Source organism: Hakea prostrata, chromosome 11, assembly GCF_041222555.1.
Source record: "Hakea prostrata isolate BN-2017 chromosome 11, UWA_Hpros_2, whole genome shotgun sequence".
In the NCBI taxonomy this organism is placed as follows: domain Eukaryota; kingdom Viridiplantae; phylum Streptophyta; class Magnoliopsida; order Proteales; family Proteaceae; genus Hakea; species Hakea prostrata.
The window spans coordinates 16,784,159-16,811,794 of record NC_142610.1 but is presented as its reverse complement, the minus strand read 5'-3'; the positions used below and the strand labels follow the sequence as shown (position 1 = coordinate 16,811,794).

Here is a 27,636-nt window from a genome sequence, read left to right as displayed (position 1 = left end):
GGGGCAGAATGATGTTTGGAAAAATATTCTTGAATTTAACCCTCCCTTTGACACAACTCCCTTTCGGGGCGTGTGTCACAAGGAACTCTTTGAGAAGCTTGAACTGCCTTTCCTTGATTGGGTTTTGGAAGAAGAGGACCCTATACTAGCATATCCAAATATCGAGAAGTATCTTGTTGATTCACCGCCTCTTCCCGAAGAATCTCCAAAGCTTGCCCCAGACAAAGATCCTTCGGCCAAAAATGAGATAGAACAATAGGAAGCTATCTTCTTCTCTCTTTTTTTTGTGTAAAGGTTGGCCCCCCACGGCCTTCTATAATGAAATAGAGATTTGCCTCCTTTTTCTCAAACTCTTCCAATGATTGCCATAATACTTTCTCATGTCGTACCTAGGGAATTGTCTATTCTCTCACGTAAGAGATTTTTAAGAATGAGATAAGTTATCATGTAGATAAACTTGTACCTTAATTGAAGATAACGTTCGGGACATCAGAGAGATGCGTTCGGGAGCATTAATTTGATTCTTCCGAACCTTTTATGACACTTGACAACTTTATCTCCCGATTGCTCCGTCTTTATGACGAAGCCCAAACGTTTCCTTGTATTCGCGTATAAGTTGTTCTTCCCAAGAAATTGGAAATACTCTCTTATTTAATACGTATGCGACGTTTTGTATTTGGCAGTATCCTCGTATCAGGTGCACACTGTTCCACGTGGAAACTTAGATCAGCTTTCAAGTTTCGAATTTGAAGCGCCGTTATCTCCTGACCGTTGATCCTGCATTTTTCGGAATTCGAAACGTCTCTTCCATCCTATCCCTTGATTAACTTGGGCTTTCAACCGTCACATCACTCCCATGGATAACTCTTGCAAAAGATCAACACTTCCTCATTAGATGTTAAATTTTGAATCTCCTCCATGTTAGAGGCGAAGTCCTGCCTATATTAATTATAAAAGCTTTCTCAAGGATGTAGTCAAGGTAAGCATGAGCTAGCCTGAATGAACACCAGATATAATAATAATTGAATATATTTACATATAAAAAGAGAGAGAGAGAGAGAGAGAGAGAGAGAGAGAGAGAGAGAGAGAGAGAGAGAGAGAGAGAGAGAGAGAGAGAGAGAGAGTAAGCGTGAGCCAGCCAGCCCGAATGAATATTGGATATAGTAATAATAGAAAAAATAATATATATAATAATATATGTGCATCCAACAATGTGTACTATAAACACCACCATGTCAGACAAACCACTAAAGCAAAATATAGAAAAAAAGTGCTAACATGAGTCATGCTCTGCCAATGAGATATATATATTATTAAGAGTTCTTTTCATGTTGTCAATTTCGGTTGGGCCAAAATTCTTGATTGCTCACTTAAGTGACAAATATTACATGTTATTCACAGTGTATCTTTTCGAAAATTATAAATTATCCACAGTTACTTTTTGGTTAACTTTGAAATTAAAATGACTATTTTGCCTTTGGGATAAAAGAAAGTATAAATTTATATTTTTACCAAACCTCATTTAATTTTTTAAAATTGACCAAAAACAAAAATCCTTGGTTTCGCACGATTCACGTTGGCTGCCTAAAAAAATATCCACCACCCTGGCATGAAAAATCTCTCTTTGCAATAGGTTGGTTTGTGCTCAAGACGTGATCTACGTCCTCAGTTCTTCAGCAAAATCAAAGAGGTTGAGAACCAGGTCAAACCGATCGAGAGTTTTTCGAGCGATGATGAACCTTCAATTGCTGGTAGTGGACACTGGTAGGAGAAGGAGTGGGTGCTATTCGAGGAAGTAGTGTGTGTGTTTTACCCGAGGAAGAAATGGTAACTCCTGAAAGAACTTGCTTGATCGAGCAATGGATGGAGAAGAAAGTGACAGAGAAGATCGATATTCTTCTTTGTTGAATTCTACATCCTGCTCCTTAGATTCCAGCTGTGAACAGGGAGTTCTTTTCGTAAATTTGAAAAAATTAAGCGAGATTTTGTAAAAGAGAAAAATTATATTTTCCTTCACACACCATGGGCAACATGGTCATTTAAGTTTTAAAGTTAACAGAAAAATAAGTGTGGGTAACATTTAATTTTTGCTATGAGTACTCTCAATAGTTTTGACACAATTTAAATGAGCAGCATGAAAAAAGCTCTATAATTAATACTATACTTGTGCACACTACTTTAGTATTTGTATTACTTATCTTAAATGTCATTTTCATGAGAACAACATTATTAATTGATTGCAAATGACAAGTTAGCTTATAAGTAACATAAGATGTAGGAGAGAGGAGGTATATATTAAACAACATTAGAAGGTTAGAAAATAAAGTAAGCTTTGATTACGCTGGGAGGACTTTTCCTTGCCAAGCAAATGTGCCCCTTGTTCTTGACCAAAAATAAAAAATAAAAAATTCCCCTTGTTATGCCAACGTACCGTTGACGGAACTAGCTAATACCATGCACACATTATAGTTATAAAAAAACTGATCTAAAAATAATTAATGTAAATTATTTATGAAGTTCCAAACTTAAAAGTGCCAATGCAGGCCATAAGAGGAATGAAAGGAGTCTATAGTACTCCTTGGAAAGTGCCTTTCATAAAAAGAATAAGGTCACCCTGCAATAGAACATGGCCTAAAGTTTTCACTCTTTTCCTTCTTTAGGTGTTCATAGTAGGTGGGCAAGGTTCCAAAAATGGTGTTGAAGTCATTACTTTGGAATATCATTAAGGAACACTAGGAATTAAGACATTTTATGATTCAACTAAATACATGTTTCATGCATGGCCTTAGTGATCTCCACGATCACTAGAAAAGTTTTGGGTTTTGATGAGCAACCCAAATCTCCTATACTTAGACACCGAGATAACTCAGTGAAATGTGACTCTGAAATGCTTCAAATTATAACGGGTTTTGCCTTGGCTATCACTGAGATAGCTCAGAATCCTCTATCTTTTACATGGTTAACGATTTTACCCTTAGTTATAGATTATTATAGTTTGTGATGGAAAATTATCGACCCAAGCTTCTCACCCACCTCATCTATCTAGTCACAGCTAGGACTCTTATTTTGTAGCATTCTGTGGAAGTGGGGTTGTCCAACCCTATTTGTGTGGTTTTTATGGGAGGAGATGCTCTGACAAGGAAAATTTTGGAAGCAACAATTTTATTTGAAGAACTATGTACTTAGCCATGGTTTTGAAGAAGGAGAGATCCTGTTTTTACATACCATTGTGCCGAAGCAGGAGCTAGACAGCATTCTTTTTCCAATTGTTCCATGTTTCATGTGTTCTGATCTAAAATTTAGGGAGTCTGGATAACCTCCAGTCAAGGATGAACAATGTACTCTTCATGATGGTTTTTTAACCACATAATAGTAGTGGGTTCTATCTATAAACATTAAATAAATAAATAAATAAATAATAAGAACTCAATGAGTCCCCATGTGGACTCCATCCCCTATTTATATGGTTGAAAACCATTAAGGGAGTACATTGTAGTCCCCTGAGGAGAAGGTGATCCAGACTCGAGCTTTGTTTTTTTAGGGGCCGGGGGCGGGGGGAGAGGAAAGGGGATTGACTAGCACATTGTCAATTCTTTTCCTCTTTTTAATTTTTTAAAATTTTTTCTAAAGTGGGTAACCACATTGGGAGGGAAGAAGGTCCACTGTGAAACCAATATGAACTCCATTTTTAACACTTAAAACAAGGTCATTCACATTATTAATGATGGGATTGAAGAAAGAAGATGAAAAAAAATTGAAGAATATGTATAAGAATGCAGTGACAAAATTGAAGAAGGAAAAGGAACAAAATTGTGGAAATATTCCCTCATGGAGTCAAGAAAAGAGTGTTGGATAAATAATGATATCATAGGCAATCATATAAAACAAATGAAGACATACAATCATAAGAATGAAAACTTATCTTATTTTAAATAGCACGAATGATCACCTTGTTGAAAGCATTGTTGTATACATCCATCTAATGAAACACAAAAGTGATGGAGTTGAAATGTGTCAATAGTGGTTGGCACTTTCTTTAAGGTATTTAAATGCCCCCGAATTGTGCACACGGGTCCAGAATGCATTTTCACCCCCAAGATCAGTCAACCCCTCCATCTCAAACGGCACACTCCGTAATTGATGGACTAATCGATCCATAAAGCTACATTCACCAATTCGTTTTCTATGACATAATTTAAAGAAAACCAATGCTTTTAAAAATGTTAGTGCCAGAATAACAAACTCCTCCCACCTTTTTATAGGAGAGCAAGAGACACCAACGAAGGTTGTCTCCAAAGGTTATAATTCTTCCCTTAAGACATGTTGGTTAGGAAAGACATCTATTGGCCATTTAGGTGTTTTAGGAAAAGACCCAACCTTTAGAAAAACAAATTGTTTGAATTTTCAAATAAATTACAAAAATTCTAACAAAGAAAAGCAAAAGTAGCGGGAAAATTGAAAGAGAAGGTTAGTTTTTTCTTAATATGAGTTTTAATTGGGATCATTGGATAAGTTATCGCTACGTGTCACAATCCTAATGAGTGATTGTAGGGAATTGTAAGATTGCAAATTGTAGAAAATGTGAATACACCAATAGAATACCAATTTAAGTGATACCCTTTTAATAAGTTAACCCTGAAGCATCTCTCTTATCTCTTTTGAAATTCTAGCATCTAACCCATTTTTTGGTTCAAGGATTTAGATATCAAGTGTGGTTATATATGATTTTTGGCGTTTTAGTGCCTTGTACAATATGATGGTTTTCACCAGTTTGACTTTGAGAATCTAATCAGGGATGGGTCTTTCCAAGTCTAGCCCCACCCTTCACTAACCAGACTGATTAAATGATGGATTTCCCCAGTTTGACTTTTACTGATTTTAGTTTTCTTTATACTTTTAACAGGCCATATAGTATTAATAAACCACAATTTTTTTTGGCCAGATCTATAATTAAATAGACCTTTAGAACTTCTGTATGTTACTTCAATGTTAATTTCTTTTTTCCTTCACAATATGAAACCACCACAACTTTACCTTTCCCTTTTCGTCTAGAGATTGAGATTATAGAATATGATGAAAAAAAAAAGGAAGACTTAGCTCGACACATTAGGCTAGAAAAAGAAATGCCGTTGAGTGAAAACTTTATTTTCCAACGATGGTGTAGAGTACTAATTAGATACATATATTAAGACATGAACCATTAATGACCGCTCCGGCCAACAATCACAATAACATTTATTGAGGAAATAACCAAAGTGCATCTACTTATTACTTGAGGAGATGACCAACATTAATATTTTTACGTACACTCCTCAGGGTCCTAAAAAATCACTTTGCTCTCAAGGAAATAACAAAACTAACGAGCTTACTCTCTTCCTTTAAGATGTGCTTGCTGACATTCGCCATGTACCTGCTAAATAAGGTACTAATGATAGAGTCTCCAAAGTGGTCAGCAAGCATGGATTCGAAAACAGCTCTTATAATCTTCGCCACCTTCTGCCCTCTTATAAAGTTATCCAACATAAACTCATTGTCATCATCATCACTTGCGTCCCAATTGATATCAAATATTTCTAAGTGATCAAGATAAAAGGATCCTTCGCACAAACCGCACTTTCTAATTCTTTGCTAGAAGGCATATACAACGGCAAATTGAAAGAATCCACTTTGGCTTCCTCAATGAGACCCTAAAACAAGATAAGAAAACTTGTAATAATTTTAAATACTAAGAGGAAAATTGTACATGTTCATTAATTAAGCATGTATACCTCGTTGACCAAGTCATTTAGTGAATTAGAAAACAGGTCCAAAATGCAACTCTCTTTGCCAAAAGGATCTTCACTTCTCCCCGCCAAGAAATGTCAAAACCATTCTTCCTTCCGGTGTTATTTCCTTTGAGCGCAAGCTAAGAAACAAGGAAAAATCCTTTTGAAATTGCACTCGTAAGCTTTCAAGCACACTAGGAGGGCTTGTCTTTGCCAAGTAAATATTCCCCTTATTGTTACTTCCAACTGCTGGAGGAACCTATAGTGTTCATTATACATGGTTAGAAAAAATATACTAAAACACACGAGCGTGCATGATATGTATCAATTAGGTTTCAAACCTGAGAGAGCCAATGAAGGCTGTAAGAGGAATGAAAGAAGTCTATAGTACTTGCTTGGAAAGAGCCTCTCATAGAAAGAACCGGGTAATCCCGTGATAGAAACCGGCCCAAAATTTTCACCAAAATCCTTCTTTAGCTGATCATAGAAGGTTGGCAAGGTTCTGAAAATGGTGTTGAAGTCATTACTTGGAAGATCATTAAGGAACACTAGGAATTCCGGTGTTTTACAATTCAACTGATGACATGTTTCATAGATCGCTTCAACCACTAAAGTGATCACTTGTAAGGTGTTAGGTCCCGATGAGCAGCCCAAATCTGCTATCCTTAGACATTGAGATAACTTGGTGGAATACAAATCTGAAATGCTTTGAATTACCAGTGGCTTCGCCCTAGTTATCGCTAGTTTCTGAAAGAAAAAGACAAAATTCATGCTTAGTTGCTTGAATGGAATAAAAATGAAAGTATTAGAGAGAGAGAGAGAGAGAGACAGAGTACTTGAAGTTGGGAGTTACTGGCATAGCTAATTTCTCCATCCCCACCATTCATGTGAAGAACTTGCTGAACTTCCATGGCTTCTCTTCGCTTTGGATTCCTAAGCCTCTATTTTGCATTCAATGTGTTACACATGTAAATCATCCTTGTATATATAGGCAAGGATTGATAAAACTATAGATTATAAAATGCAATATAAAATTTGTTTTAAACGTGCGAGTATATATATTTTTTTTGAAAAATATGGTTGATCTTACTAGTGTAGCTTCCACCCCGACCACCACCCCCAACAACTTGATAAACTCGTAAAACGTGCAAGAGTTTTACCAAATACAAAACATGCACAATTATTAATTAAGTCTTTGTTGGAAGATTACCTTCTTTTTCTTTTCTTTTTTTTTTATTTATTAAAAACATATAAAATGAGAACCCCAAGGATAACTTTTGCAAAAGATCAACACTTCCTCATTAGATGTTAAAGTTTGAATCTCCTCCAGGTTAGAGGGGAAGTCCTGCCTATATTAATTATAAAAGCTTTCTCAAGGATGTAGTCAAGGTAAGCGTGAGCTAGCCTGAATGAACATCGGATATAATAATAATTGAATATATATATATATATATATATATATATATATATATATATATATAGAGAGAGAGAGAGAGAGAGAGAGAGAGAGAGAGAGAGAGGATGTAATCAAGGTAAGCGTGAGCCAGCCCGAATGAATATCGATTATAATAATAATAGAAAAAATAATATATATAATAATATATGTGCATCCAACAAAGTGTACTATAAGCACCACCAAGTCAGACAAACCACTAAAGCAAAATCTAGAAAAAAAGTGCTACCATGAGTCATGCTCTACCAATGAGATATATATTATTAAGAGTTCTTTTCATGTTGTCAATTTCGGTTGGGCCAAAATTCTTGATTGCCCACTTAAGTGACAAAATTTACATGCTATTCACAGTGTATCTTTTCAAAAATTATAAATTATCCACAGTTACTTTTTGTTTAACTTTGAAATTAAAATGACTATTTTTCCTGAGGGATAAAAGAAAGTATAAATTTTTACCAAACCTCATTTAATTTTTTTAAAATTTACCCAAAAGAAAATCCTTGGTTCACACGATTCACGTTGGCTGCCTAAAAAATATCCACCACCCTGGCATGAAAAATCTCTCTTTGCAATAGGTTGGTTTGTGCTCAAGACGAGATCTACGTCCTCCTCAGTTCTTCAGAAAAAACAAAGAGGTTGAGAACCAGATCAAACCGATCAAGAGTTCTTCGAGCGATGATGAACCTTCAATTGCTAGCGGTGGACGCTGGTTGGGGAAGGAGTGGGTGCTATTTGAGGAAGTAGTGTGTGTGTTTTACCCAAGAAAGAAATGGCAACTCTTGAAAGAGCTTGCTTGATCGAGCAATGGATGGAGAAGAAAGTGACAGAGAAGATCGGAATTCTTCTTTGTTGAATTCTACATCTAGCTCCTTAGATTCCAGCTTTGACAGAGAATTCTTTTCGTAAATTTGAAAAAATTAAAAGAGTTTTTGTAAAAGGAAAAAATTATATTTTCCTTCAAACCATGGGCAACATTGGCATATCAGTTTTACTGTTCACAGAAAAATAATTGTGAGGAACTTGTAATTTTATAAAAGGGTCAATGTGGGCAACATGTAATTTTTGCTATGAGTACTGTCAAGAGTTTTGGCACAACTTAATTGAGCAGCATGAAAAAAGCTCTATAGTTAATACTATACTTGTGCACGGTACTTTAGAGTCTGTATTACTTATCTTAAATGTCATTTTCATGAGATCAACATTTATTAATTGATTGCAAATGACAAATTAGCTTATAAGTAACATAAGATGTAGGAGAGAGGAGGTATATATTAAACAACATTAGAAGGTTAGGAAATAAAGTAAGCTTTGATTACGCTGGGATGACTTGTCCTTGCCAAGCAAATGTGCCCCTTGTTCTTGACCCCCCAAAAAAATAATATTCCCCTTGTTATGCCAACGTACCATTGATGGAACTAGCTATACCATGCACACATTATGGTTATAAAAAAAATTTGATCTAAAAATAATTATAGTAAATTATTATGAAGCTCCAAACTTAAAAGTGCCAATGTAGGCCATAAGAGGAATGAAAGGAGTCTATAGTACTCCTTGGAAATAGCCTTTCATAAAGAGAATCAGGTCACCCTGCAATAGAACATGGCCTAAAGTTTTCACTCTTTTCCTTCTTTAGGTGTTCATAGTAGGTGGGCATGGTTTCAAAAATGATGTTGAAGTCATTTTTTGGAAGATCATTAAGGAACACTAGGAATTCAGACATTTTATGATTCAACTAAATACATGTTTCATGCATGGCCTTAATGATCTCCGTGATCACTAGAAAAGTGTTGGGTTTTGATGAGCAACCCAAATCTCCTATACTTAGACACTGAGATAACTCAGTGGAATGTGACTCTGAAATGCTTCAAATTAAAACGGGTTTTGCCTTGGCTATCACTGAGATGGCTCAGAATCCTCTATCTTTTACATGGTTAAAGATTTTACCCTTAGTTATAGATTATTATAGTTTGTGATGGAAAATGGTCGACCCAAGCTTCTCACCCACCTCATCTATCCTGTCACAGCTAGGACTCTTATTTTGAAGCATTCTGTGGAAGTGGGGCGTCCAACCCTATTTGTGTGGTTTTTATGGGAGTAGATCCTCCGACAAGGAAAATTTTGGAAGCAACAATTTATTTGAAGAAATATGTACTTAGCCATGCTTTTGAAGAGAGAGAGAGATCCTATTTTTACATACCATTGTGCCGAAGCAGGAGCTAGACAGCATTCTTTTTCCAATTGTTCCATGTTTCAATGTGTTCTGATCTAAAGTTTAGGGAGTCTAGATCACCTCTAGTCAAGGATGAACAATGTACTCCTCATGACGGTTTTTTAACCACATAATAGTAGTGGGTTCTACCTATAAATATTAAAAATAAGAACTCAATGAGTCCCATGTGGACTCCATCCCCTATTTATATGGTTGAAAACCATTAAGGGAGTACATTGTAGTCCCCTGAGGAGAAGGTGATCTAGACTCGACTTTTTTTTTTTTTTTTTTTTTTTTTTGGGCCTGTAAAACCCTCAATTTCTTCCAAATTCCAAATTATTTTCCTCTTTTTTATTTTGTTTTTTTATTTTTCCAAAGTGGGTAATCACGTTGGGAGGGAAGAAGGTCCACTGTGAAACCTTTATGAACTCCGTTTTTAACACTTAAAACAAGGTCATTCACATTATTAATGATTGATTGAAGAAAGAAGATGAAAAAAATTGAAGAATACGTATAAGAATGCAGTGACAAACTTGAAGAAGGAAAATGAACGGAATTGTGGAAAGGGAGAGTAACGGTGGAAATATTCCCTCATGGAGCGAAGAAAAGAAGCAAAAGTAGCGGGAAAATTGAATGAGAAGGTTAGTTTTTTCTTAATATGAGTTTTAATTGTGATAATTGGATAAGATATCACTACGTATCACAATCCTAATGAGTGATTTTAGGGAATTGTAAGATTGCAAATTTTAAAAAATGTGAATACAGCAATAGAATACCAATTTAAGTGATACCCTTTCAATAAGTTAACCCTGAAGCATCTCTCTTATCTCTATTGAATTTCTACCATCTACCCCATTTTTTGCTGTTATATAAGATTTTTGGTGTTTTAGTGCCTTTTACAATATGATGGTTTTCACCAGTTTGACTTTGAGAATCTAATCAGGGATGGGTCTTTCCTAGTCTAGTCCTCACTAGGAAAGACCCTTCACTAACCTGACTGATTAAATGATGGTTTTCCTAATCTGAACAAAGATGGGTCTGCATAATCTTAATCCTGCCACTTAATTTTGTCATCTAGAAGAATGATGCATCAAGTTAGATTTTCAAAATAAGATATGTTTTACATGTATCAAGTCCTAGCTTGTTTTTGTGGTGTAAGTCCTTTTGGATCCACATATAAGATCACTCATGCTCAATGGATTACGGTGGTATACAACTATAGTGTCAAAATCATGGAAAAATTTATAGACCCAGATGAATATAGCTACTTGGATATGTTCAATGACATTTACAACACAATCATTTGGGAAGATGGCACCACTTAGGGTTTGATGTCGATTTCTATATACTAACCATTTTTAAGAAACATGAGGACTTTGAGTTGTAAAGCCATACGTATATGATCTTCAGGTTGGCTCATCCAAGTTTGCACGGCACCATGTGACTAGATATCCAAGTGACATAGTATTGAGGCAAACTAATGATCCTGGTGTTAGAAGGATTGAAACAATTTTAGAGAGGGGATGTTGCTCCAAAATCTGACTGTAGACCAACTGGTTCGTTATTACGCCAATCATGATCAGTTCCTGAGATACAAAGAAAGCGAGTGTGGGGTGCCTCAGAGGATGGAAGCCACCTCCAATGATTAAGTCAGAATCTGGTGAACACGAATCCTCGTAAGGAGGAGTAAATACTCCAAGAAGACGAAAGAGAATATCTCCTTGGATAATTGCAGGAGAATAAATATTCAGAATTAATGTTCTTTGACTTACCCTAATTAGTGTAGAGTATTGGCTTATATATCAAGTTAATACCTCTGAGGTGGCGAAGATGCATCATAGCCGTCGAATTTCTTGATCCTAGATGCAGGGTTGTGATGGCATCTGATGAGTAGCTTGATCAACTAGCCAAATGCCCAATCTTCTTGAAGAAGCTTCAAGACAACTGTGCACAATCCCACCAAATTAGGATAGAGTGACAGATATCCCTTACTTTGGTAGACAAAACACAAGGGATACTTGAGGAAGCTTTAAGCGAATGAGAAGCTTTCCTGCAGGCAATGAGCATTAATGAATCTTAGTGCATTCAATGTGGAAATTAATACAATGATTGACGTTGGGAAGAAGATACGCAAAAGTCTTTTACAATATTACTTTAGCCAAGACGTAACTAGTCGGGCACTTAATGGAAGGCCATCCAAAAAGTCCATCATGACAGTTGGCCGTCTCTATGAGGAGCTCTTCGTAGCAAGTATTTTGCCGAGAAGTGCCTTATGAACTCATGAACAAGGACTAAATCATACATATTGGTTTGCTTGGTCCACTTGAGTCGAAGGGTTCAAACCATAATATTTATAATAGGGGTATTATAGAAATTGACATTTTAAACATGAGAACTTTGCTTAAACCTGTCAATACTGTTTTTGCTTCTAAAAACAAATTTTATCAAACACATATAAAAAGGCTTTTTACTTTCAAAAACACTTAAAACTGTTTCTGGTGTTTTTCAAAACAGAAACACCTGATAGGTTATCATATAGGCCCTTTGATTTAGGTGACTCTTCCAAGTCGGATAAAAACAATTTGAGACTTGATTAGGGGTCATGAAGACACTCCCATGGTTTAACAGGTGACAAGACAAGATCCTACTATGTCCATGTTGGTACTTTGACTTGAGCCATGTGAGACTCACTAATTCTAGTTTTCTTTATACTTTTATCAGGCCATATAGTATTGATAGACCACAATTTAGATCTATAATTAAACAGACCTTAGAACTTTTGTATGTTGGCTTCAATGTTAATTCCTTTTTTTCTTCTCAATATGAAACCACCACAACCTTATCTGTCCCTTTTCGCCTAGAATTGAGATTATAGAAGATGATGAAAATAGGAATGTAAAGAAAAGAGTAAGAAAAAAAGGAGACTTGCTCGACACATTAGGTTTGACAAAGAAATGTCGTTGAGTGAAAACTTAATTTTCCAACGATGGTGTAGAGTATTAATCAGATACATATATTAAGACATGCACCATTAATGACTGCTTCGGCCAACAATCACATTAACATTTATAGTGGAAATAACCAAAGTGTGCCTACTTATTATTTGAGGAGATGATGAAGATTAATATTTTAACACTCCTCAGGGTCTTAAAACATCACTTTGCTCTCAAGGAAATAACAAAATTAACAAACTTACCCTCTTCCATTAAGAGGTGGTTGCTGACATACACCAAGTACCTGCTAAATAAGGTACTAATGATAGAGTCTCCAAAGTGGTCGGCAAGCATGGATTCATAAACAGCTCTTATACACTTCACCACCTTCTGCCCTCTTATAATGGTATCCAACATTAACTTGTTGTCATCACCATCACTTGCGTCCCAATTAGTATCAAATATTTCTAAGTGATCAAGACAAAAGGATCCTTCTGCACAAATAATACTCTCCAATTCTTTGCTAGAAGGCATATAGAGCGGCAAATTGAAACAATCCACTTTGGCTTCCTCAATGAGACCCTAAAACAAAATAATAGAACTTGTAATAATTTTAAATACTAAGAGGAAAATTATACATGTTCATTAATTGAGAATGTATACCTCGATGACCAAGTCATTTAGTGAATTAGATAACAGGTCCAAAAAGCAACTCCCTTTGCCAAAAGGATCTTCACTTCTCCTGCCGAGAAATGTCAACACCATTCTTCCTCCATGTGTTATTTCCTTAGAGCGCAAGCCAAGAAACAAGGAGAAATCCTTTTGAAACTGCACCTGGTAAGCTTTCAGCACACTAGGAGGGCTTGTCTTTGCCAAGTAACTATTGCCCTTATTGTTACTTCCAATTGCTGGAGGAACCTATAGTTTTCATTACACATGGTTAGAAAAAATATACTAAAACACATGAGCGTGCATGAGATGTATCAATTAGGTTTCAAACCTGAGAGAGCCAATGAAGACTGTAAGAAGAATGAAAGAAGTCTATAGTACTGCTTGGAAAGAGCCTCTCATAGAAAGAACCAGGTAATCCTATGATTGAAACGGGCCCGAAATTTTCACCAAAATCCTTCTTTAGCTGATTATAGAAGGTTGGCAAGGTTCTGAAAATGGTGTTGAAGTCATTACTTGGAAGATCATTGAGGAACACTAGGAATTCCGGTGTTTTACAATTCAACTGATGACATGTTTTATAGATCGCTTCAATGATTAAAGTGATCACATGCAAGGTGTTAGGTCCTGATGAGCAGCCCAAATCTGCTATCCTTAGACATTGAGATAACTTGGTGGAATACAAATCTGAAATGCTTCGAATTATTAGTGGTTTTGCCCTGGTTATCACTAGTTTCTGAAAGAAAGAAAAACAAAGTTCATTCTTAGTTGCTCGAATGGAATAAAAATGAAAGAAATTAGAGTACCTGAAGTTGGGAGTTGCTGGCATAGCTAGTTTCTCCATCCCCACCATTCATGTGAAGAACTTGTAGAACTTCCATGGCTCATCTCAGCTTAAGATTCCTAAGCATCTATTTTGCATTTAGTTTTGTTAGCAAATGTAAATCATACTTGTATATATGGGTGGCAAGGATTGGTACAATCATAGATTATAAAATGTAAAAAATTTCTTGGGGACCAGTGAACCCACGAATTATAGTTGATCTGTCTGGCATCTCTTCCCCCATACAACCTTATAAGGATTTAATATAAATAAATAAATAAATAAAAACAAACGGGTGGTCGAGATCCACTTTAGATCTAGACCGTAGGCAGCTTAGTGCTACGCATTTGCACAATAAAGCAAAATCCACCTAATAAACTCGTAAAACGTGCAAATTTTTTAATAAAGTAAAAACATGCACAATTATTATCTAATTCTTCATTGGAAGATTACCTCCCTCTCTTTCATAAGAAATATAAATAAAATGAGGCAAAAGGATAACATGCTATCTATATGTAATCAAATTCACATAGCATGCATCCAACGGTGAGCACCATAGGTACCACCACGTTAGACGCACCACTAATGCAAGATTTAGAGAAAATGCTAACATAAATCATCATCTACCAATGAAATGTAGACACATAAGAATATCTACATAGATATAATTAAGAGTTTTCTTTTTCATGTGCCCATTTAAGTTAGACCAAAATTGTTAATTGTTCACTTAAGTGGCAAAAATTATGTGCTTTCCACAATCATGTTTTAAGTTGCTTACTGTTATTTTAATTACTATTTTGCCCATAGGGTGAAATGAAATATAAATATAAATTCATATTTTTACCAAACTCTACTATATAATAAAAAATAAAAAACTACGTGGCTCACATGATTCACGTTGGCCTCTGCTGGAAAATAGCCACCACCATTCCTGGCGAGAAAAATCTCTCTCTCTCGGCCGGGAAAATCTCTCTTTGCAACAGGTGGGTTTGTGCTCAAGAGAAGATCTCCGTCCTTCTCAATTCCTTAGCAAAACCAAAGACGTTGAGAGCCAGATCAAACCGATCGAGAGTTCTTCGAGTGGTGATGAATCTTCCAAAAAAAGAGGTTTTGCAGAATCGACCATGCCGTTACCTTCAAAAAGGAAGTGTGAGAATGCAGATCTCGGTTTCGAGATCGAGATCTTCAGGTCTGAAACCAGATCGAACTGCGGTTCCTGTTCGATCGGAGAAACCTCTATGCCATGAACCATAGCAACAGAAGAAGTTCAATGATTTTGATGCACGTTTCCAGCAGAGAAGCAACTCTGTTCCTCAGCAGAAGCTGAAACATGAAAGTGGTTTCACCAAGACAAAATCCAGAGCTTTAAAGATCTATGATGATCTAAAGAAGATAAAGCAACCCATCTCCCCTGGTAGTCGTCTCGCCAGCTTTATCAATTCTCTGTTCACTGCAGGTAGCCCGAAGAAAGCGAAGATCTTTTCTTCTTCTTCTTTAGCTGCAGGTGGAGACGATGAGAGCAAAACAAAATCGAGGACGTAGCGTGCGCTTTACCCGAGGAAGAAATGCCAAATCTTCAAAGAGCTTGCTTTGATCGAGCAATGGATGGACAGAGAATATTGGAGATCTTCAACTCTCGATTTTGAGTTGAGTTGAAAAAAAAAATTTACATTTTATTGTAATGTTTCTGGGATTCGACCCAAAAAAAAAATGTTTCTGTGAAAAGAAGAAAGAGAAGGAAAACAGCTTTGAAAAGAAGAAGTGCCGAAACAACATCATCGTTGATTAGAAGCTTTATTATTTTTTAATAATTTGAATTGTATAACATATTTATACAGCAAAACTTACTTTGGATGATTTAGAAAAAAAATTATCATCACATTCCAAGATCAGCTAACTTAGTCATTGAATCCTAATAACTTTTCATACATTATCATTGTAATAACTTTTCCTCTTGGGATTATTTCTGAAAATGGAGGAATGTTAGCATACAATCACATAAGGAGGACCAGAAAGGAATCAAAAGATCTACCAAAGTCTCATATGCAATCCACTCTCAATCCTCAAAATCATACATTGATGGTAAGTAGGGTTAAATATTTTCAGTGTGACCATGGAAGCTAATACTGTTATTTTCGATTTGCATTCAACACAAAAAATAGGCAAAATTTCAGTACAATTCGATGAAAATACAGTTATTACCAATGTGAATTGACTCATAGAATCTATGGCCTAGGGATCAAAACTAAGGAAGATCGAAATTCTTCTTTGTTGAATTCTACTTAAATCTCTCTAGATTCCATCTGTTTCACAGGGGATTTTTTTTTCTGTAAATTTGAAAAAAATTAAGTGAGATTTTGTAAAAGAAAAAAGAACCTTATATTTTCCTTCACACCATAGGCAGAATGGTCATTTCAGTTTTCAAGTTAATAGAAAAGTAATTGTGGGGAGCTTGTAATTTTTGAAAAGGGTCAATGTGGACAACATGTAATTTTGGCTACTTAAGTGAACAAGTCAATAATTTTGGTCCAACTTAAGTGGGCAGCATGAAAAACTCTACAATTAATATTGTACGTACTTGTGCACGTTACTTAAGTATCAATTACTTACCTTAAACGCGATTTTCATGAGATCCGCATTATTGATTGAATGCAAATGACAAATTAGCTTATAAGTAACATAAGATATAGGTGAGAGGTGGAATACATTAAACAACATTAGACAGTTAGAAAATAAAGTAAGCTTTGATTACCTTGGGAGGACTAGTCCTTGCCAGGTAAATATTCCCCTTATTCTTGACCCTTAATGTCAACCATTGAAGGAACCTAGCTATATCATGCACGCATTATGGTTTTTAAAAAAAAATTTAATATAAACTATTTATGAAGTTTCAAACCTTAAAGAGCCAATGTAGGCCATAAGAGGAATAAAAGGAGTCTATAGTGCTCCTTGGAAAGAGCCCTTCATAAAAAGAATCAGGTCACCCTACGAGAGAACATGGCCTCAATTTTTTACCCTTCTCCTTCTTTGGGTGTTCATGGAAGGTGGGCAAAGTTTTGAAAATGGTGTTGATGAAGTCATTACTTTGGAAGATCATTAAGGAACACTAAGAATTCAGGCATTATGATTCAATTGATGACATGTTTCATGCATGGTCTTAATGATCTCCGTGATCACTAGAAAAGTGTTGAATCATGATGAGCAACCAATTCTCCTATACTAAGACATTGAGATAACTCGGTGGAATGTAACTCTAAAATGCTTAAAATTATGCTTAGTTTCCTTGGCTATCACTGGGCTAACTTAGAATCCGCTATCTTTTACATGGTCAAAGATTTTGCACCTATTTATAGATTATTGTAGTCTGTGATGGAAAATGGTCAACCCAAATTTCTCACTGATCTATCTTGTCATAGCTAGGACTCTTATTTTGTAGCATTCTCTGGAAGTGGGGGTGTCCAACCCTATTTGTGTGGTTTTTATGGGAGGAGATGCACCGTTTTTTAAGGTTTTTTTTTTTTTTTTTTTGGTGGTGGGTGGGGGGTAATAGCACTAACAAAGAGTTGGATCCGCTAATACGAGTAAAATGACCACTGCCCATCCTAAGGGAATGTGAACGTAGAAGACAAAAATTTGGAAGCAACAATTTTATTTGATGAAATATGTTCTTAGCCATGCTTTTGAAGAGGGAGAGATCCTGGTTCTACACACCATTGTGTTGGAGCAGGAGCTACATAGCATTCTTTTTACAGTTGTCCTGCATTTTATGTGTTCTGATCTAAAGTCTGGGTAGTCTAGATCACCTCCTATCAATGATGAACAGTGTATTCCTCTTGACGGTTTTTAACCACATAATAGTAGTGGGCTTTACCTATAAATATTAAAAATAAAAATAAAAATAAGAATCCAATGGGTCCCATGTGGACCCCATCCCCTATGTTGTCCCCTAAGGGAAATGTGATCCAGGCTCAAGTTTTGTTTTGGGGGGAGGAGAGTAGTAAAACCCTAGATTTCTTCTAAATTCTGAATTCTTTTCCTCCCCTTTTTTCCCCCTTCCTTTCTTCTTCCAAAGTGGGTAATCATGTTGGGAGGGAAGAGGATCCACTATGAAACCTTTATGAACTCCATTTTTTAAACTTAAAACGAGATCATTCACATTATTAATGATTGGATTGAAGAAGATGTATATGAATACAGTGACTAAATTGAACAAGGAGAAGGAACAAAATTGTGGAAGAGAGAGTAATGGTGGAAATATTTCCTCATGAAGTGAGGAAAGAGAAGCAAAAAATAGGGGGAAAATAATAGGAGAAGGTTAGTTTTTTTATTTTTTATTTATTTTTAAAAAAAATTTTAATATGGGTCTTAATTGTGGTCGTCAGATAATTTATTACCACATGTCACTGTCCTAATAAGTGATTGTAGAAAATTACAAGATTGCAAATTGTAGAAAATGTGGATCCATCAATTGAATAACAATTTAAGTGATAATTTTTCAATAAGTTAACCCTGAAGCATCTCTCTCATCTCTATTGTAATTCTAGCATTTACCCCATTTTTTTTGGTCCGAGGATTTAGATATCAGATACTGTTATATATGATTTTTGGTGTTTTAATGCCTTGTACAATATGATGGTTTGCAACAGTTTGACTTGAGAATCTAATCAGGGATGGTTTTTTCCTAGTCTAGCCCTCAATAAGAAGGACCCTAACCAGATTGATTAAATGATGGTTTTCCTAATCTGAACATGGATGGGTCTGCAATAATCTTAATCCAGCCATTTAATTTTGTCGTGTAGAAGAATGATGCATCAAGTTTGATTTTCAAAATAAGAAATGTTTTTCATGCATAAGTCCTAGCTTGTTTTTGTGGTGTAAGTTCTTTTGGATCCACGTATAAGATGACTCATGCTCACCGGATTACTGTGGTATACAACTATAGTGTGAAAATCATGGAATTTTTATAGACCCAGATGAATATAGCTACTTGCAGGGGTGGAACCAGGATTCAATATGGGGGGGGGGGGCGAAGAATGGAAGTCCATATTGGGAAAACACCAATGGTTTTTCGCTACACATATTGTATGGGTCCTTAAGACCCATTGAGGGTCCCACGTATGAATTATTTTATTATATTAAAGAATAAACTCACATATATTTTGTGGGACCCACATATATTTGATAAAATTAGGTAAATCATTGATAGTGATAGTTTTTTTCAACAAAATGTAGATAAATTAAAGCATCAGTACAAAAAAAAAAAAAAAAACCCGGCTTCAACCCTAAAATGTCAGATGCAAACCAAAAAAAAAATTTAAGGTAAGAAATGCAACCAATGGTACTTAGTTACCTTACAAACTATAGACATATTATTTATAATATAAAATCAAATAGCAAAAATTGTAGAAAAATAAAGAAAAAAAGAATATAAAATAAAAAAATTAAAAAAAAACAATAAATAAATTGAGAAATAAAAAGAGTAGCTAATTGTGGGGAAGTTTTTTTCCCAAATTTTCGTTAACCCACGATTATAAAAAGGGAAGAATAAATAGGAAGAAATAAAAATAAGAGAATAAATAGGAAAAAAAGAGGACAGAGGACAGAGGAGATATGAGATATGAGAGAATATAGGAATTGAGGAGTTAGTTTCTAATTATAAATGACATTTTGAATATCTAATAAGATTTTTTTTTCAAAAATTTCCTTTAATCCACGTTTATAGAACGAGATGAGAATCAATAGGAAGAAAAGATGTGAGAGAGAATTGAGGAGGGAGTTTTTAACTAGAGATGACTTTTATACCCATTGTTTTACATTTAAAGTTTTTTTTTTTTGGAAAAAATGAGACTTTATATTAATAGAAATAAATAAAATACAAACACTAATACAGGATTAGGTTCTAAAGAACCTACGACCGTGTCGCTCTTCTACAACATATTGAGAGAGCTGAGCAGGCAAAGAGAGAGGATCCAACAAAATTTCTTGGTCCGACGTTGCCAATCCGGCTAAAAAATCCGCGCACCTATTAGTCTCCCTAATACCATGCACCAAAATATACTCCTGAAACAAGGATCTCAAGTGAAGAATATCGTCAACAATGTGTAGTATCCCCCAATTTGGGCGGTAAGTACCCAGTAAAGTCCTAATTGCCACTTCGGAGTCTGAATGCACCAAAACCTTATTGCAGCCGTATTGCTGTGCAAATTGCAAGCCACACCGAATTGCAAGCATCTCAGCATGAAAAACACCCACATTAGCACATCCACCAGGACAAGCAAAAATAACATCACCTCTGCAATTTCGAGCCATAGCACCATACACTCCAATATGTCCTCGGAGAGAACCGTCACAGTTGATCAGGATCCAACCCCATGGCGGCGGTAACCAATAATGAACAGAACTCTTAACCTGAGTAAAAGAAACCGAAATACCCCAACTAGAGAAGAATTGTCTCTGTCTCGGGCAATCCTCCACCACTAGCTTTGCAAATTGAAACCGTAATCAAGTCATCTTAGCCACTAAGTAAAAGATGTCAAGGTCACTCCGAGAGCCCTTCTGAAAGGTACGATTATTCCTTTCCTGCCACAAAAAGTAAATCATGGTAACAAAGCTGAATCGTCTCACATCATTCAAGCTATCGGATCCCCTGAAATGCTCAATGCACCATTGCAAGGCGTCTGCCCACGAGAGAGGACCTGGATCCTTGAGCCCATGAAGGATCATGAGATGGCTCCAAACACTAAAAGAGAAAGGACAGGAGAAGAAGATATGAGCATGCGATACTCCTACCGATTGGCATAATGAGCAAGTTGGGTCAATATTCTTACCCCATGAGATTTATCGGTCCTTGGGTTGTTTTACATTTAAAGTTGTTCTCAATATTTGGGGGGAGCAAATAGTGACATTTCACATGTGACAAGAGAAAAAAATGGAAAAATGAAGAACATTAATATAAAAAATCCAAAATTTAAGCAAAATTTTGAAAAATCCGGGGGGGGGGCATGGCCCCCTGGCCCCTTAGTAGGCCCATCCCTGGCTACTTGGATATGTTCAATGACATTTACAACACAATCATTTAGGAAGATTATTAGGTTTATCCTAGGCAATATATGGGCTTGGATCAATTACTGAGGTTAATAATTGATGGGGGTCTCAACACATCGGACCGATGCACTGCCATTAGGTTTGAGATGGACCTAACCGGTCCATTGTGAAAGTGGACTAGGGTTTGGGATTGCTATTATAAATAGCTATGATTGTCCCTCCAATCTCTCAAGTTCTTTTGTTCTCTTCTCTCTCCACAAGAAAAAGGTACAGTAAAGACGAGGAGATTGGAGAAGGCTTCGTCACTCTGCAGATTTGGCATTCAAGGTTTGCATTAATCTTCTTCAATATACGTCTGGTATAAGGTATGCCCAATACTTTCTAAACTTAATATCGTATTCTAGTTCTTGCATGATATTATTATTGATTAGTGTTCTGAGGAAAACTCTAGAAGGTCTAACAAGCACCACTAGGGTTTGATGTCGATTTCTATATACTAACCATTTTTAAGAAACATCAGGACTTTGAGTTGAAAAGCCATATGTATATGATCTCCAGGTTGGCTCATCCAAGTTTGCAAGGCACCATGTAAATAGCTATCCAAATGACATGGTATTGAGGCAAACTAATGGGCCTGGTGTTAGGAGGATTGAAACAATTATAGAGAGGGGTATTATAGAAATTCGCATTTTAAACATGAGAACTCCACTAAAACTTGTCAATAATATTTTTGCTTCTAGAAACAAATTTTATCAAACATCTATAAAAAGGTGTTTTACTTTAGGAAACCGAGAACACACTGGTAGGTTATCAAATAGGTCCTTTGATTTAGGTGGCTCTTCCAAGTTGGATAAAAACAAATTGAGACCTGATTAGGGATCATGAAGACTCCCATGGTTTAACACGTGACAAGACGAGATCCTACCATGTCCATGTTGGTACTTTCATCTGAGCCATGTGAGATTCACTGATTCAAGTTTTCTTTATACTTTAATCAGGCCGTATAGTATTGATAAACCACAATTTAGGTCTATAATTAAATAGACCTTAGAACTTTTGTATGTTACTTCAATGTTAATTTATTTTTTCCATCGAAATATGAGACAACCACAACTTTATATATCCCTTTTCGTCTAGAGATTGAGATTATAGAATATGATGAAAATAAGAATGTACAAAAAAGAGAAGTAAAAAAAAAAAAAGAGACTTAGCTTGACACATTAGTCTTGAAAAAGAAATGTCGTTGAGTAAAAACTTAATTTTACAACAATAGTGCAGAGTACTAATCAGATACATATATTAAGACATGCACCATTAATGACCGCTCCTCCGGTCAACAATCACAATAACATTTATTGAGGAAATAACCAAAGTGCGCCTACTTATTACTTGAGGAGATGACCCACATTAACATTTATACACTCCTCAAGGTCCTACAACATCACTTTGCTCTCAAGGAAATAACAAAATTTACATACTTACCCTCTTCCTTTAAGAAGTGCTTGCTGACATACACCATGTACCTGCTGAATAAGGTACAAATGATAGAGTCTCCAAAGTGGTCAGCAAGCATGGATTCGAAAACAGCTCTTACATTCTTCGCCATCTTCTGCCCTCTTATAAAGGTATCTAACATAAACTCATTGTCAACATTATCACTTGTGTCCCAATTGGTATCAAATATTTCTAAGTGATCAAGATAAAAGGATCCTTCTGCACAAACTATACTCTCTAATTCTTTGCTAGAAGGCATATAGCACGGCAAATTGAAAGAATCCACTTTGGCTTCCTCAATGAGACCCTAAAACAAGATAAGAAAACTTGTAATAATTTTAAATACTAATAGGAAAATTGTATGCAGTCATTAATTAAGCATTTATACCTCGAAGACCAAGTCATTTAGTGAATTAGATAACAGGTCCAAATGGCAGCTCTCTTTGCCAAAAGGATCTTCACTTCTCCTGCCAAGAAATGTCAAAACCATTCTTCCTTCCGATGTTATTTCCTTCGGCGCAAGCTAAGAAACAAGGAAAAATCCTTTTGAAATTGCACCCGGTAAGCTTTAGCACACTAGGAGGGCTTGTCTTTGCCAAGTAGATATTCCCCTTATTGTTACTTCCAACTGCTGGAGGAACCTATAGTTTTCATTACACATGGTTAGAAAATATATACGAAAACACATGAGCGTGCATGAGATGTATCATTTAGGTTTCAAACCTGAGAGAGCCAAGGAAGGCTGTAAGAAGAATGAAAGAAGTCTATAGTGGCTTGGAAAGAGCCTCTCATAGAAAGAACCAGGGTAATCCCTGGTTGATAACAGCGGCCCCAAGTTTTCACCAAAATCCTTCTTTAGCTGATCATAGAAGGTTGGCAAGGTTTTGAAAATGGTGTTGAAGTCATTACTAGGAAGATCATTGAGGAACACTAGGAATTCTGGTGTTTTACAATTCAACTGATGACATGTTTCATAGATCGCTTCAATGATTAAAGTGATCACATGCAAGGTGTTAGGTCCTGATGAGCAGCCCAAATCTGCTATCCTTAGACATTGAGATAACTTGGTGGAATACAAATCTGAAATGCTTGAATTATTAGTGGTGGTTTGCCCTGGTTATCACTAGTTTCTAGAAAGAAAAAAAAAAAAGTTCATTCTTAGTTGCTCGAATGGAATAAAAATGAGGGGGGGGGCGGGGATTCCCCCCCCCCCTCGGCGGCCCGCCCCCCGGCCCGGGCCGTGGGGGGCCCCCTGCTCCGCCGCCCTTTTTGCGGGCGGGTTGGGCCGCCCCATTAAACAATTCTAAGTTTTTGGCATCACACTTTATCCAACTGATATACTCGTAAAATATGCACAATTATTGATTAAGTCTCAATTGGAAGATAACCTTCCTTTTTTCCTTTCATAAGAAATATACAATTATTGGCTTGGCGTGCTCTCGATGTCTATACATGCTCTTCCATTAGTCATTCTGTGTAGGTTCATATACACATCTTTATAGGAAACCCAGGGAATTCAGCACCATCAGTGTTAGTAGTTTATTATCTCTCTCTCTCCTCTCTTATAAAGTAGTATTTCCACAATGGTTAGGTGAGGAAAGAGATAGACAAGGTAGTGCCTGACAAGAAAATAGACCGATTACCTTTTCAACTTTTGAAATCATTTCTTCCTAACTTAGAACTCATATTAGTAGTTCCTTTCTTCTCATAGCTAGTCATTGTCAACAACATCACAAGCCTGAAGAGAACTTAGAATTTGGCGCAATAAGCTCTTGACGTTACATTCTCTTAAATTTCTTTAGCTTCCCGTAAATATAGAATCCAAAAATATTTATTTGATCCCTAAGTTAGTGTCTGACCAGAAAATAGACTGTCACCTTTTCAGATTTTGAAATCATTTCTTCCTAACTGATGAGCTCATATTAGTTCCACAACTCCACTTCATTGAGTTCCTTCTTTTCAACTCGTAGTCATTGTCAACAATATCATAAGCTTGAAGAGAACTTAGAATTGGATAATAAGCTCTTGATGTTACATTCACTCCAATTTCTTTAGCTTTCATAAATATAAAATACAAAATATTTATTTGATCCCTAAGTTAGGGCCTAACCAGAAAATAGATTGTCACCAAATTTTGAAATCATTTCTTCCTAACTGATGAGCTCATATTAGTTCCACTTTTCAACTTGTAGTCATTGTCAACAATATCATAAGCCTGAAGAGAACTTAGAATTAGACAATAAGCTCTTGATGTTACATTCTCTGTAAGACTTAAGCCATAGCTTTTTATTGTGCTAACACATATAAACCTTGTGTCCTCCTCCATCTTCCGTATGGTTATGGATGTTGAGCCTTGAATTTCCATCTCTATTCTCTACATGGTTATTGGCTGTAGTCATAACTCCTAAGGACTCTCTTACTTACTGCCCCCTACTCCCCCATGTTGGGGGGGAAGTTAGGTGGGTACACAATGTTAGAGAGGTGAGGTCCACTCTTTTTGTGTGTTTCTTAGGGAAGGGGTTCCATTATTCCTTAACAAGATTAGTTAGATCCTGCTAATTTAGGTTTGAAATAATCTGTAGATCAAGCATAGAGTTGTAAGAAGTTTCATCAAAAAGAACAAGAGATTTTCTTAAGAAACCCTCTCTCCACCTCACAAGACTTCTCATTTACTTAGCATTTGGGTTTTTAATGACAATGCCGAAACCAAAAAACCTAACCCTCACATAGTTAATACCTTAACCATTTAGAGGTGGCTGGAATGGAACTCCTTCCTAATAAGATTACAAACTACTATAATTATGTGCACCTCCATGTGATGAATCTAACTTGTATTATGTAATGTAAGAATACAAGTACTTATATAAAGAGAAATACAATGAATTGCCAAAAATACCCATATGATAGAATGCAATGTACACCCAACTTCCTACGTTGTTTTAGATTTAACAAAGCACCTTTAAGAAGGCCAGTGTTGATATCGACCTTACGCCGTCCTTGCTTGAGCCACACACGTTGCCTAAAGATAAACTTCTTTGTCTCACGAAACTAGCATGGTCCACGCTGAGTCTCGATCCTCTACCTTATGCTCCCTTCACCCTCCACTTACAATTAAGAGGAGAGTTATCCACCTCTAAGTACTGATAAAGTGGACCATAAATGAGTTTTCTTCCAAAATGTGGTAGAAAAATGTAAGAGAAGCAGGATCCTCTGCAGATCCCAATTAGCCGGAGATCTTCTTCTTGAGATCCTTTCTTTTTCCTTTTTTCCTAGCCTAGTGTATATTTCTTCTCCCCTCCCAAAACAAATGGCCCATCCCGGATTGGCCAGGCCCGACTTAGAGTGGTATAGGTCAAGATTAGATTATTTTGACCTTATTTGGTAGTCAAACCTAGGCCATGCTAAAGGTATATAGAGTTTTTAAAAACCCAGCCCAATCCAATGCTGTTACAGCTCAATAACTGGACATGGGCTATGAGTCTCCTTCCCTTGTAACTCATAAAAACCAACCCTAGTTCCCAAAGGCCCCAAACCCATTAGTCCTTTCCTTCGATACCTCTTCTCTGGCCTTTATTTTAAATCTCCGTATGGTTTTGGATTTGTTTTGTTGGGCCTGGCATGGATCACATGCGCAAGTCCTTGAAAAATGTCAGCCATTTTTTTCTATTATTTTATTTTCTTCTTTTTTTTCACCGTCTAGTCTTTTTCTTCTTTTGTTTTAACTACCACAATACGAATGTGATTGACGTGATGTCAGGTTGTGATACCAAATATTATTAAGTACTTAATTAATCATAACAAAAATTCAAAATCGATGACACGTATTTAATTAAGCCCTTTATTCTATTTTACAAACCTAATCTAGTCACCATACACCAAATTAGATTCTATTAAGCACTCAATTAAATTTGCATTTAAAAAACCAAACAGTTTAATAAGAATTTATTTATAATTTTCATTCCTCTCTCACTCACTCGCTCCATTTTCAGATTCCAGAAAATCAAATCGATTGTGACCTGCAAGGAGAAGAAGAGAAGGCACGGGCCATCTTCCAAATCTCTCATTCCATGCTGAAAAAATAAGAATTTAGTGGGTCTCATGTCGGAGAGAGTCGGGATCATCTCCCCCGTGGGGGAGCACTGGAGAAGCCTTTTCCCAACCACAAAAATATAGTGGGGCCCATAGTGAGATTGTGGAGAGAAGAGAAGGTCTTGAGGATTGTGTGGACAGGGTGGTTAGAGGCTGAAAAACTGACACCAAGTTAGAATTTCGTTTGAGAGAGAACTTTTCCACACTCAAATTCGAAAGTAGGAGATATATATTAATATTATTTGAATTACAAACTCAAATTTGTGAGTGAGAGATGTATATTGATATTATTTGAATTACAATTCAAATATTTGAATTTGAATTACAACTTGTTTACAATAAAACTCTACAATTTATTGATACTGTAATCATAACTGAAACTCCTCTTGATCGGTAGGAGATAAGACCAATCGAGGATAGAGTTAGTTATGGTGGATTTGAATTCAGAGGCTTATCCTTAACATTTTTCATTTATTTATTTATTTATTTTTTTGTTGGGGTAATTGTATTACAAATTCTTCAAACACACAAAAATAAAATTGCAATACAATTGAGAGATGAAGATCCTTAGCTAATCCGGAGAGCTTGAAGTTGCAACCGAACGAACCACCGATCAATGAGGTTGAGTCACACCTTGAGTGTTGTCTTTAAGGTAATTGATGCACCCTACTACCAAGGGTTCTTCGCACCACCACCTCCAAGATAAAGCAACCTCCAACTAGAAGATAAGGTGGTTCTTCTAGTCCATTCAAGGAGCCAAAAGCTAGAGCACAACACTTAGATAAATTCAAAGAAAGAAATTAACTTTGTAACACAAATTATGCTAAGTGTGAGGAGTGTCACAATTGCAACACGCCATATGCAAGGAAAGGTTGGGTTTATATAGGCCCAAACCTCACCTTACACCCCTTAGGATTCTTAAGGCAATGAATTGGATTTAATCCATTCAATAACCTCAACCCCACTCATGGTAATGGCTATGAATGGTCATGAAGTTAAATTGAGAATTGATGGTCAAGAGTTAGAATTGAAGTAAATTCCACCCTTCAAGTAACCCCACCATACCACCATGATCAAGACCATTAAGACCCATGACCAATGTCATGAAGAGCCTCATAACCAAGGTCATGAAGGGCCTCCTTTATTCATGGTGCCTC

At 36.2% G+C, this 27,636-nt stretch overlaps 1 protein-coding gene across 2 annotated transcripts; it reads right to left on the bottom strand.

The window, feature by feature from the left end:
• Positions 1 to 11,173: 11,173 nt before the first annotated feature.
• LOC149000441 (putative jasmonic acid carboxyl methyltransferase 2) lies at positions 11,174 to 15,610 on the bottom strand. 2 transcript variants are annotated; one of them, XM_089139861.1, is made up of 6 exons: positions 14,741 to 15,610; positions 13,836 to 13,940; positions 13,361 to 13,765; positions 13,024 to 13,278; positions 12,624 to 12,942; positions 11,174 to 11,371 (listed from the first exon to the last, which is right to left on the bottom strand). In XM_089139861.1, exons 2-6 carry the CDS (start codon positions 13,908 to 13,910, stop codon positions 11,331 to 11,333), a joined length of 1,095 nt encoding a protein of 364 aa, XP_088995987.1. In that variant the 5' UTR covers positions 13,911 to 13,940; positions 14,741 to 15,610; the 3' UTR covers positions 11,174 to 11,330. The 2 variants fall into 2 exon arrangements, with proteins under 2 accessions (XP_088995987.1, XP_088995986.1); XM_089139860.1 differs by lacking the exon at positions 11,174 to 11,371 and having other exon boundaries at positions 11,691 to 12,942; positions 14,741 to 15,609.
• Between the last annotated feature and the right edge of the window lie 12,026 nt (positions 15,611 to 27,636).

Coding starts and splice junctions, on each gene's coding strand:
- LOC149000441 (XM_089139861.1), bottom strand. CDS start 13,910: ATGGAAGTTCTACAAGTTCTTCACATGAATGGTGGGGATGGAGAAACT. Junction 13,766..13,835: donor CCAGCAACTCCCAACTTCAG/GTACTCTAATTT, acceptor TCTTTCTTTCAG/AAACTAGTGATAACCAGGGC. Junction 13,279..13,360: donor GTCTTCATTGGCTCTCTCAG/GTTTGAAACCTA, acceptor TGAAAACTATAG/GTTCCTCCAGCAATTGGAAG.